The 13,015-nt window shown below is 37.1% G+C and overlaps 1 protein-coding gene across 2 annotated transcripts in view; it reads left to right on the top strand.

The window, feature by feature from the left end:
- Positions 1-13,015, top strand: part of FILIP1 (filamin A interacting protein 1) — a 182,897-nt gene that overhangs the window by 59,153 nt on the left and 110,729 nt on the right. For both annotated transcript variants that reach the window (XM_059400944.1, XM_059400943.1), the window contains exon 2: positions 12,568-12,849. In XM_059400944.1, the coding sequence (XP_059256927.1) occupies positions 12,574-12,849 (276 nt within the window). In that variant the 5' untranslated portion in view covers positions 12,568-12,573. The remainder of the gene's footprint in view (positions 1-12,567; positions 12,850-13,015) is intronic.

Raw genomic sequence — 13,015 nt, 5'->3', positions numbered from 1 at the left:
GGTATAATTGATTGATTGATTGATTGATTTTATTTATTTGAGAGAGAGTGAGAGAGCACAGAAGCAGGGGGAGCTAGAGAGAGAGGGAGAAGCAGACTCCACCCTGAACAAGGAACCTGATGTAGGGCTCCATCCCAGGGCCCTGGGATCATGACCTGAGCCTAAGGCAGACAATTAACCTACTGAGCCACCCAGGTGCCCCTCGTAGTATGATTTAAAGAAATACTGTCTTTGCCCTACTTTTAGCCTCTTAAAAATGGCTACTTCTGTTTTAATTTCAATCAAAGATTCACTAGGGTTCATAAAGACTGAGGAATATAGAGTTAGGGTAGTGACATTACTATGTAATTTACTTTTAAGGAGGTTGATTTCTTAACTGCACCCTGAGATTCTGGAAGAGTGATAGTTCAACAGATGAGTGAGAGGTTATGTATGGGCTGGGGACACACTTAAGGCAAATCTGGGTTGGGAAGGCCCTTTGTGCACCAGAATGAGAACACTGGGATCTTATTTTTATAATTTCAGGGAAAGGCATAGATGAGGAACACAGATGGGGAGACAGGAAAGATGCCTAAAAGGAGGGGGCAGAAAGTGACAATGGATAGCGTTGGGGCAGAGAACCCCTGTATCATTCCCTCTTTCCAAAAGCTTCTCATAAATCTCCTCTCAGAGGGTCTACACAAAAATTTCATTGTTGGAAAATCCCTGAGCTCTGGTTGCCTCCAGTCCCTACATGAGTCCTTTTTCTTGCTTTTCTTTTTCAAAGCTAAAGCAAGAGTACTAGCGATGTGATTTAAAGGAGAACTCATTTACATATATTTCCTGAAGGTCCTATAGCATTTATGATTTATACACTGTACACAGTGTTATGTTTCATAGTTAAGGCACCCCATAAAACCCAGGGACCTAATTCTAATACTTTTTTTCTTTGTGATTGAATTCAACTTTATTCTTTAGTTACCTCTCTTATACTTCTTCCCTCCAATACTTGACTGAGGTGGAGAACTTAACCTGGATACTTCTGGGTAAATTCAATTTTATCCAGTGATTTTTTTTTCTTTTCCTTTTTTCAGTTAAATCAATATACATAGCTTAGTCCTAGAACACACCAGAATTCCATTTCCATCTTTCCCTCCTCTCAAGCTCTTTTCCTCCATATTTTGGGGGTATCACACAAACACAGTGCTTCATCTGGGGGGGGGGGGGTAGGGAAGTTTGCTAACGTGACCAGCTTAGTGCAAGTAACAGGTTGGGAGCAACTCCAGTATCTGGCTCATATAGACGGCCCTGCTGTGGTCAGGACTGGCCACATAATTTAGGGGTCCCAGTGCATAAGGAAAGTGTGGGGCCTCTAGTTGAAAAAATAATGAAGGGTTTCAAGTGTTTCAAGATAGCAACAGCAGAGCTGCAGGACAGGGCTCTCTGCAAGTGTATGAGTCACATGCCTCTAGAGCCATTTTACCTCTATGTCCTCTTGTCATCTCCCAGCCTGGTGAAAGCAGTGGCCACTGGGGAAGTGCCCTGTCTCCCCTGCTGTCTTAGAAAGCCTCCCCTATTCTCACAGGTGCTGCAGATTCCCTGAAGTGTAGCTGCTCTTCCCCTCATCCCCTCTTCGCGTGGTGTGCTTTGAAGCCCTCTGCCTTGGTAACTCTTCTAGTAGCCTGCCAGCTGTCTCTCCAAGATTCCTTCCACCCTTGCTGGGCACTCAGCCCCTTGGGCATGTTATACGTAGCGGGCAGCAGTCTCCATTACCCTCTTTGCAGACACGTGCTGCTAATTCTCTATCGGCTGCCTGAAGATCCCATGGCATGACTAATGCTAGTGGGAATCCTATTCTCAAATTGTATCACGTCAGGTTCTTCCACCGTAGATTCCTCAAAGGTTGTGAAGGAACATGTTTATATTCATGCCCTCCTTCGAATTCCCTGGAAGAGAACAAGAGGATAGGTGGGCAGATGACATAGCTACTACATGATCTTTTCTCTCATTTTTTCTTCTCTCTTATTTTTAGCCATTTTTCTCATTACTATAAACTGGGAGAGGGAGTGGGGAGTGGCAGAAACCATTTCTGTTTCTCCCATTTTAAACGCACCAAATAATTATAATTGTTACACAGTTTAAAACAGGGTTGGCAAACTAGGGGTGGGGGGTCAAATCTGGCCACACCCATCTGTTGACATTATCTGTGGCTACAGCTGAATTGAATACATGCAGCAGGGACCACATGACCTGCAGAACCTCAAATATTTAGCATTGACTTCTTTACAGTAAGAGTTGTTGACTCCTGTGCTAGACGATCACAGTTGAAAGCAAAGTGTCTGTCTCTGGTGGTATCTCTATGGGGGTGTTGAGAGGTGTTTGATGGCCTCAGTAGTTAATTAGCCACAGATGAATGCTTCCTGCCTTACTGTTGCTAGTAAGTATTTCCCCATACATATACAGGGTGGGTGGAACAGGTGTTATTATCCTCATTGTACAGATGAGAAAGCTACCAGTTAGAGAGGTTAAATAACTTGTCCAGGGTTACAGACTAAATGAATGTGGGGTTAACAGTGGGGACATGGCTTTCTTGAGGACTTAGAGTTAATGGCAAACATCTCCAGGAGGTTTTAGCATGTTAAGAAAATTAATGCTAAGGATGTATGCGGTCATGGGACACCTTAGGTCCATTGTAGGGTTGGGGGTATGCTGAGGTAGCATGGTTGGACAGTGGAGAAAAAAAAGTGGTTTGGGGCCATTATGTGTTTGAAAAAAACATTCCAAAAGGAATTTTCTTATGTACTTCCTGCCCATACACTGTTTGAAACAGTGTTATGGTAGCATGTATTTGTAGCATGTATGGTAGCATGTATTATGGTAGCATGACATTTTAGATAAATTAAATTCCTGATGCATCTTAATTAACTAACCACAAAGTTCTACTTACTCTTTTTTTTTTTTAAGATTTTTATTTATTTATTTGACAAAGAGAGAGATCACAAGTAGACAGAGAGGCAGGCAGAGAGAGAGGGGGAAGCAGGCTCTCTGCTGAGCAGGGAGCCCAAGGCGGGGCTCGATCCAAGGGCCTAAGATCATGACCCAAGCAGAATGCAGAGGCTAAACCCACCGAGCCACCCAGGTGCCCCTCTACTTGCTCTTTTTGCCATGCTTTGCATTCACATAGCAGCTAAATTCAAGATTGATTGATTGGTATAGAACACAGCCTCTTCATACAGTATCAGACTGATAAGAGTCTTTAAACATTGGATAAACACTATGACAATTACAAAGCTTCTCTTGCATTCATAGAATTTTTGCATTTTTCCTTGCCTGGTGTATAAAGTGTATGTGCTCTGTTTTCAATTTAGGCTTCTTATGCTCTGATCTAACCCAGGATAAGAGGTGTTCGGGGATAATTAGAAAAGACAGAAGTCAGGAAGAGTTAAAAACAGATACAACCCATGACTCTCTTATTATAACTGACTTTAAGTTGCTCTTTTATGTTAAGAAATGGTTTAGAGATTGAAAAGAAAAGACATTTAAAGGACAACTGAATACAATTGATGTATCTGTAGGCACTTAGAACACATGAAGTCATTGGCGCCACACTGATGGAGTGATCCCCGTAGTTCATCTTCTCCCTTGGTAGCCTGAAGCAAGGATATCCAAACCAGAGCGTGTCTTTCTTCTCAGTAACCCACATTGTTGACACTAACTAGCAGTTGTGATCTGCCTTTGCGTTTCTTGAAAATGCAACAAAATTATTTAAGAATATTTGCTACAGAAAGACATTTTCTAACAGAAAATATATACAGTTAGCTTAATAAAGCAATCATACTGAGTGAACTGGAATTTTTCTTAATTTGCCTGATTTAAAAAGTCTTCTCAATTCATATCTGGTCATAAAACAATTGTCATGTTTCTGGAGTCTTAGTTACTTTTTCAATTCAAAAAAATTAGAAGTCAACATTAGAGGCTCAGTGGGTTAAAGCCTCTGCCGTTGGCTCAGGTCATGATCTCAGGGTCCTTGGATCGAGCCCCGTGTGGGGCTCTCTGCTCAGCAGGGAGCCTGCTTCCCTTTCTATCTCTCTGCCTGCCTCTCTGCCTACTGTGATCTCTGTCAAATGGATAAATAAAATCTTAAAAAATTACAAGTTAACACTGCAACCCCTTGCAGTGTTCCTCTTCAGCTTTGTTGAAAACCTCAAACACGGAGAAGTAGAAAGGCAACATAAGGGGAGAGGAAGGGGTAGAGAGTGTGGTCTTAGAAGAAGAAGGATTCACACAAGCAGAAATTAGAGAAAACTACCTGCTGGAACAGTAGGATTCTAAATTAATTACTATCATTGGAGGCTCTTTGGTGGATGCTATCTCCTAAAACTAAACTTATTTCAGTCCCATAAAAGGGTCACTGTGGGTTCATTTGTGTTGCAATAGTTATGATATGGTGGGGAAATCTCCCATTCAGATTTCTCCTTGCACATGGAGAAACCCAACAGGCTTACATTCTAGCTCAGGCTTTCCCAGGCACTGGCCACATTATTTTGGGCAAATGTCTAAATCTCTCTAAACCTCATTTCCTTATCTTTATAAGAGGAAGAATTGTAGTCCTTGTTTTATGGATTGGTATCAGGATTTCATGAAATGATGCTTACCCCAATGTCAAGAGCACAATGAGCTCTTTAGTAAATGTCAGCTATTATTACTGTGAATAGAGGTAATATCTAAGAATAATTCATCAAATATAGACTGCTGAGTTAGAATCCAAGGTATTTGTTGTTCTGGTTACAGATAAGTGTTTATTAGGGGAAGGGAAATGACTGATTCTTCTACAATTCTGGGTCTGGACCTTTTCAGGAGTGGTGAGGTACAAAAAGGAATTCTGGGTCCAGCTAAGCAGGCATCTGGTAATTTTCCTCAGATGTTCTCTTTGTCACATGATAAAACCAAGGTTAAGCAATTTTGATTATACTAAATGGTAACATTTTTTAGAGGCCAGGTACTGCTAGAATGTCTGGAAGAACTGCAGTGCCCAGGTAGAAAGGATAAAGTAAAATTAACCAGAAAGCTAAAGAGTTGTCTTAATCACTTAAATTTTGGGCATCACTCTTTCTTTGTAATCAATGACTATGTATTATATACTGTGTCTGGTAGAATAGTGACATCAGAATTACAATAATAAAGTATTATAAATATAAAAATATTTAAAATGTATCTGAGGTTTAAAAATGAGTCATTAAAGTTGAAAATCCCAGAAAAAAATGTCATGTCATTATGTCATTGTTTCTTTATAAAACAGTATATTTCTAGATAGTTGAACATTTTTCTTTTATACAATTGACAGTGGCCTTATTTCTATGAAAGAAGTAAAAAGAACAATAACAAACCTAAAACCCTGTTATAAATGCTAGAAGTGCGTATAAAGAGATAAACTGACAGTTGCTAAGAGAGGTAACCCTATGTTACAGTCAAAATTTTAAAACCTTCAAATTGTACATTCATTTAGACTCAGGTATCCTATTTTTTAAAATTATTTTTTCAGGTATCCTATTTTAAAAGACTTCTTATTTAATGGTAGTTCCCTGATCTATTCTTTCATTATTTTTTTTCTAGAAACTTTTTCCAGGTCTGCTTTTATCTTCCTTGAAGAACATGGAGCAGAACTTTATAAAACATTTCACCATGGTTTTAGGCTAGGGTAGAATAATATTTTTCTATTTTGCCACAGTTATAATACTTTTCTTAAACTTTGGATTGCAACATCTCTGCAATGATTCCAAGAGAATCCCCTTTCTTGAATTCTAACATTTTGTGAAATTATTTAGAATTTTCAGTTGGTCTGGATAGATCTGTCCTAGTAGAAAATTATTTTGAAGATTTTATGAATGTGGATAATAAGCAGTGAAAAATCACTTAACATGGCTTGTTTCATAAATAGTATGAAGAAAGTGAAAGAAAATTGTAAAGAAAATTTAAGAGTAAACCTAGGAACACTTATGAACAGTCTGTGCCTTTAGAATGAAATGATAATCCTGCAAGAAATGTTTGAACATTGTATGAGTTGGGGTCTTTATAATTAGACTTCACCAAGTAAATAAGATATGCAGAGGGAATAATCTGACATCGATAAAGAATAAACTATTTGATTCTTTTACATTCTGAAATTCACATAAAACTAGAACAGATGTTTTCTTTTGTCTTTAGTTTTGGGTGCTTTGGGTATTGTCATTTAAGTCCAACTGAAAGAACCAGGACAGTTCCATGCTAATAATCTGGAAGCCTCACTTGCAGCAGACCGTCTGCCAGACCACACTATAAAAAGAAGGCTTTTCTGTAATCATGTGCTTTCCTTTTTACTATGTACTATAATTTTCCCTTATAATTCTATAAATCATTTAAAAAGAGAAATTATATAAATAAAACTATTGTGACATCTCACCCCATGCCCTAGGTGGGTTCTTGGAAAAGTATATAGATAAAATGAAACCAGAAGCAGAGGCTGGATACTTGAGAAACATAGGAAATATTCCAAAACCTAATTTATGCAGAAAATGTTTCTGTTGGTGGTAGGGATGGGGAGTCTTGTGGCCAATATTGAACATGAGAAGATAAATCTGAAAGGAGGCGAGAGTTAAGAGTGAAAAAAGGGAAGGGGGAAATTCAGAATTAAGATTTGCAAGGAGCTAATGAAGGTGGGTACTAGAATGAGTATTTCATTGTTGTAGAAATTTTTCTTTGTCCTTTTCCTTTTCCTCGTTCAAATGATCTAGAAATACTTGTTCATTCAGCGTAAATGGCTCAAAGTCTTTATAAACATTTTCTGATTCCTAGAATTTTATTCTTCTGATGGTATGCTCTGGTGATTGCCCAATATATGCGGGGGGGGGGGGGGGGGGGGGGGGCCCGAAGAGGAGGGATGGCCATAGATAAAAGAGGGAGGTTTGGAATAACATTTCATATTTCTTTTCTTCACACCCTAGTCAGCAAATTCCATGTAAACTATTGCTGACTAATTACAATGAACGGAAAAGTAAGTTTATTTCTTGAACTATGTTAGGATTATTTACTTATTAAAAAGAGGAATTTGTGCCCCAAATAACAGCGATTCAAAAAAAAAAAGGGTGGGATGATTACAAATCTGATTGAATTTTCAATTTGTCTTTTTCTTGAAAAGAACTCTCTTCAAAGGGTATATGCTGGGATAGAGCAAGGGTATTTTTGGCTTCTTTCAGAAATTTTGTTATCTACATCTCCCAACACTGCAGCCATGTAATCAACTATTAAGAAGCCTACAGAGTACCAGATGCCTTTTTTGTTACCTGCCTGATACTCCTGTAAACACAATGGACGGGATTTGGCCAACTCTGATTAAATGTGTACTATTGTTCAACTCCGGGACTTTTAACACAGATGGTCCCTGTTCAGACTTCACATCCTGTTTTCATAACCTGTATCCTTAATGTTTAGCCATGTTGCTTCTTGGGATGATTTAAAAATGATTCATCATTTTACAAGTTCTGCAGCAGGTTAATGATTTTGGCGAAAGGATTTTGCTTAGAAACCTAATTTTAATTGCTGTGTGAGTTTTGCATGAGTGTCTGTGGAGGAAGATGAATGGATTTCTCCAATTCTGTAGTATGAAGTGAAAAACATTACTTTAAGTAAGCATTTGTAAACTTTTCTGAATCATCTGATTTATAGAATATTCCCCTACCCCTTCCAATTTACATGTGTTTAAGAACCTATTGTGAGTAGGTATTTGGAATCAGACCTGGGTTCAAATCCTAGCTCTTCTATTCACTAGGAGTTGTTGTGTGATCCAGGAAAAAAGATATTTAATGTCTTTCAACCTCCTAGGCCATATCTGTAAAATTGAGAATAATAGTACCTACTTCATAGGGTTAATGTGAATATTAATATTAATTTAAATGAGATATTATATGTAAAATGCTTAGCACACTGTGTAACACTTAAGACACAGTATGTGATGCAGCCACTCTGGAAAACAGTATGGAGGGTCCTCAGAAAGTTAAAAATAGAACTATTCTATGACCCAACAATTATACTACTAGGTTATTTAATCCAAAGGATACAAACATAGTGATTCAAAGGGGCACATGCACCCTAATGTTTATAACAACAATGTCCACAATAGCCAAACTATGGCAAGAGCCCCGATGCCCATCGGCAGATTAATGGATAAAGAAGATGTGGTATAGATATACAATGGAGTATTACTCAGTCATCCAAAAGAATTAAATCTTACATTTGCAATGACATGGGTGGAATTAACAGGTATTATGCTAAACGAAATAAGTCAGTCAGAGAAAGACAAATACCGTATGAATTTATTCATATGTGGAATTTAAGAAACAAAATAGGTGAACGTAGGAGAGGGGCAGAAAAAATAAAATAACATGAAATCAGAGAGGGAGGCAAAACATAAGAGACTCTTAAGTACAGAAAACAAACTGAGGGTTTCTGGAGGGGAAGTGGGTGGAGGGATGGAGTAATTGGGTGATGGGCATTAAGGAGGGCACTTAATGGAGTGAGCACTGGATGTTGTATACAACTGATGGATCATTAAGTTGTACCTCTGAAACTAATAATGTATGTTAATTAAATTGAATTTAAATAAAAAATTTAAGAAAAAAAGAAACTCTTGAGAGAGCTATTAGAATAAGGAAGTATGGCTGTCATTAAATGTGATGCATGAAAGTCATTATTGTCTTGATATTTTCTTCCTTCAAAATAAAGTAGTGTAAAGTGGACATTATTGGAGTGCCCAGGTGGCAGTTGCAGGAACATGTAACACTTGATCTTGGGGTTGAAAATTTGAGTTCCACGTTGGGTGCAGAGATTACTAAAACAAACAAATAAACAAAAATCCTTATAAGTAAACAAACAAACAAATAAATAATGTGAGCATTACTGATGACACAGTTGATTACACTATTGAGAAGTATCTTTCACTTTCAGGTGTTTACTTCCTTCCAAAAACATTTCTTGGGTAGTTTATGATCTCTGAGTACTTTTACATTGCCAAGATAGAAAAGGAGCTGATTGCTGACTTTGTTGTGGAGATAAAGCTGGTAGACCCTATTTAGATCACCAAGAAAGTACTAGAAACAATGCATACATGTCAAAGGAAAAGTAATTAATGTGAAATTTCAGTGTCACAGAGGAAAAATATTTGCTAAAACAGAATTAACATCATGGTCTAGCACATGAGATGTTTTTATCAGTCAAAGTGAAATAACATGGAAGAAAACAGGGAACTCAAGCTTTTGAGCTGATTAATGACATAAAATAATTAGATGATTCTAAAATATGCTTTTTCTGTGAAAGTGACTAATTCTGTAATCAGTTAATTCTATAATCACTACTAGTTACTAATATAATTCCATTAATTCCATAGAAGCTATTAATACTACAATAAAATTTACTTAAAAATCATCAGACTGAATGTTTTAGAAAGTACTAACTATAAAAAGAGTTGCACTAAGTAAATGTTCACTTTCTGTATGTTTGTAAATACGGTTGAGTAAATGCATGTAACATAGCTAGTTAGGCATTTTCCTAATGTAGGAATACCCAAATGATGTAGATCCTATAAAAGATATAAGAAGTCCATGGAAATATGACACAAACACATGCTACATTCAAATATAAACATTGTATTTGATTAAAGCCATGTATGACTAAGTTTAAAACATTATCACCTTACTATTGTCTGGAATTTTTATTAATGCATGGTCTAAATTGAAGTTGTCAAATCAGTATTTGATGCACCATCCCAAAGAGCCTTAAGATCTTATAGAGAAAATTATTTCAGATAAAAAGGCATGGAGTTGTAGGGAGTCACAATTCAGTTTGGGAAGCCCGTGTGTCTTACTTATGATGTGTAAAATTCAAGAGTTATATTTGAAATTGTATTGGGGAGGAAAAAGTTTTCCTTCTACCTTTCTAGGTTCTTGGCTGAGACACATCTGTAACAAAAAGACAAATTAACAGGAGAAAAACAGAGTTTAATAACATGTATACCTCCTCTATACATGAGAGAGGAATTCTCAGAAATGGCTCAAGCCATCACCTTAATATCATCTTCAGTTAAAGACAAAAGAAGATGTCAGAGATAGGGAGTCAGTTGGGGGAGGTTACCAAGAAAAGCACAGTAAGTAAGAGTAAAGTGTTGTGCACATTTAAGACTTAAGTCCTTACCTTCTCTGTGCTGAGAAGAGTTTCCAGAAATTTAGTCATTCTTTTCTTCCTGGTACAGAGAGGGAGACACCCTTACAAATGGAGATTTCCCATATAAATGTAATGTTTCATACCAAAGGGAAATTTCTACTCAGTTTTCAGAACTTCACCTCTGTTTACTATTTCTTAAATAATCAATATGCCAAAAAGGTATATTTTACTCCCCTTCAAAACTTTCTATTCACGTTTTTTTTTGGACTGGGGTCTTAAGTCAGCCCTCTCTGCCCACAAATAAACTGTGATAAACTGAAGTAGATCTGTTCTGAAGTGCTCTGACTTCTGTTACAAAGACACATCTATTCTTTCTTCACCAAGGAAGCACAAAAGATGCTCTAAAATTTCAAGAACTAATCTCTATGCGAACCAGAAAATAGGTTGCCAGTCTTAAGGACCACTTCTTCAGTTTATATTGTTCAAAATTAGGGTGATGAAGAAAGTTCACACACTGACAAAAGGGTCCATTGGGTTATAAGAGTTCAGTTCAAAAAAGGAGCATGAATGTAGATTTAAAGATTTGTTGGAAGAATTGAATACGCACTATCTGAAAGGAAACATCACACTGTATTTATTTTTCTATTACAGACCTAGTGTTTTGAAAAGCTTTCCCTGGTTTCTTAAGTATGGTTGAGTTCATAAAGGAAATTTACTTTCAGCAAACAAGTCTCTGTATTTTATCTGGAATGAGTAATGAAAATCTTGCTGCTTAGCTGTTCAGAGGAAGGACTATTTATACTGTGAGTTTTAAATAAGCCCATGTGCTAAGCTACTATATTTAAGAGTTAAGGCAAATTTTGTAGTACAGCCCCCAGGGTATTAGAGCTCTCTTTCTTACACTTTGAGTCCTAGGCTTTGAGTTCAGTTTGTTTGTTAGTAACATACCTGTTGGTCAAGTTCTTCTGCTGAGAGACTGACAGAGAATCTATAAAGCATTCATGATGGAAAGACCAAAATGTACTCCACATGGGACAAGTTACCCACTGCTTTGTCTTTTTCTTTATTTTACCTCAAGATACTTAAAAAAATTTTGATTTTGAAATTCATCTGTTTTCCCCAATTCGTTGTGCTCTTATTTTTATTACTGTAAATGACTGACATAAAACAAAACAAAACAACCCCCCCATCCCGATTTTGAAAAAGAGGTTATGGAAAAACAAAACCCCACATTACTAAAAATAACAACACCCTCTTCCTTTTGAGTTTGCCTATTCCTCTCTCCATTTGAAGCCCCCTCCACCCTATGTGGGTTTTTCTGTACGTTGTGACTTCCAACTTGTTCCTGGCGGTGTTTGATGTTTGAATTTTCTTTTCTTTTCTGTTTTTTAATGTTTTATTTATTTATTTTAGGGAGAGAGAATGCACAAGTGAGGAGAAAAGGAGAGGGAGAGGGAGAGAATCTCAAAGTTGACTCTGCATTGAGTGTGGAGCTCAACATGGGGCTCAACCTCATGACCCTGAGATCATGACCTAAGCCCAAACCAAGTCAGATGTTTAGCCAACTGAGTCACCCAGGTGCCTCAGATGTTTGGATTTTCTGATAGATTTAATTTAGAATCATTTTTTAAAATAAATTTTTTATTTTACAACAGCTTTCAATTCATAGAATTACTGCAAACATAATACCAAGGGTTCCGGTATATAGCACACCCAATTTCTTCTGTAGTTAATATCTTACATTAGTATGGTACATTTGTTATAATTTATTAACCAATGTTGATACATTATTATTGGTTAAAGTCCATGTTTTATTCATATTTCCTCAGTTTTTCCTTATAATGACTTTTTTTTTTTTCTGTTCCAGAATTCCACTTAGGATGCCATATTGCATTTAGTTGTTATGTGTCCTTAGGTTTCTCTTGGCTCTGACGGTTTTTCAGATATTCTGTGTTTTTGATGACCTTGACAGCTTTAAGATGACTGGTCAGCAATTTTGTAGACTGTCTGTTAACTGGGGTCTGTCTGAAGTTTTTCTCATGATTAGACCTGGGTAATGTTTGGGGGAGAGAGGCCACAAAGGTAAAGTACCATTTTTATCCCATCATATCAAAGATACATAACCATCAACACAACTTAGAACTTTTGGTGTTGAACTTAATCATTTGGCTGGAGGTGTTTATCAGATCAGAATCACATTTTCACTTTTTCCTGAAGTCCATCAAAGCATTTTCCTGCAGATTTTAATGACTTTCATTAAAGCTGTAAGGAAACGAACTGGAACTGATTTTTGGTATTTCTTTATTAGTGATGCTGTGAAGCTGGTAAAAGTTTCTAAGCAGTTAGACGAATAATTTCAGTGGTAGTAACATCTTATCTTTTTTTCATGTATTGTAGGTGGGAATGAGATCCCGAAACCAGAGTGGTGAAAATTCATCCAATGGGCATATTTCCTGCCCCAAGTCCTCTATCATCAGCAATGTTGACGATAAAAGTCTCTCAGAAGATGCAAAAAAGAAGAACAAATCAAATAGAAAAGAGGATGATGTCATGGCCTCCGGAACTGTCAAACGTCACCTAAAGCCATCTGGAGAAAGTGAACGAAAAAATAAGAAATCCTTGGAGTTATCCAAAGAAGACCTTATACAGCTGCTCAGTATAATGGAGGGAGAGTTGCAGGTAGGGTCAAATTTTATCAATGATTTGTCTCTAGTTCCTAAACTATAAAATGAGTGACTATGAATCTGTCTCCCTTACCAGATTGTGAACTTCATGGGGAAAGGGGCTATGTTTTTCGTATTAATTTCTAAATCCTTGCCACAAGTTTATACCAAATAAGTATTTG

Source organism: Mustela nigripes, chromosome 5, assembly GCF_022355385.1.
Source record: "Mustela nigripes isolate SB6536 chromosome 5, MUSNIG.SB6536, whole genome shotgun sequence".
NCBI classification, from domain to species: Eukaryota; Metazoa; Chordata; class Mammalia; order Carnivora; family Mustelidae; genus Mustela; species Mustela nigripes.
The sequence above is the reverse complement of the archived record's forward strand: the minus strand, read 5'-3'. Positions and strand labels throughout refer to the sequence as shown.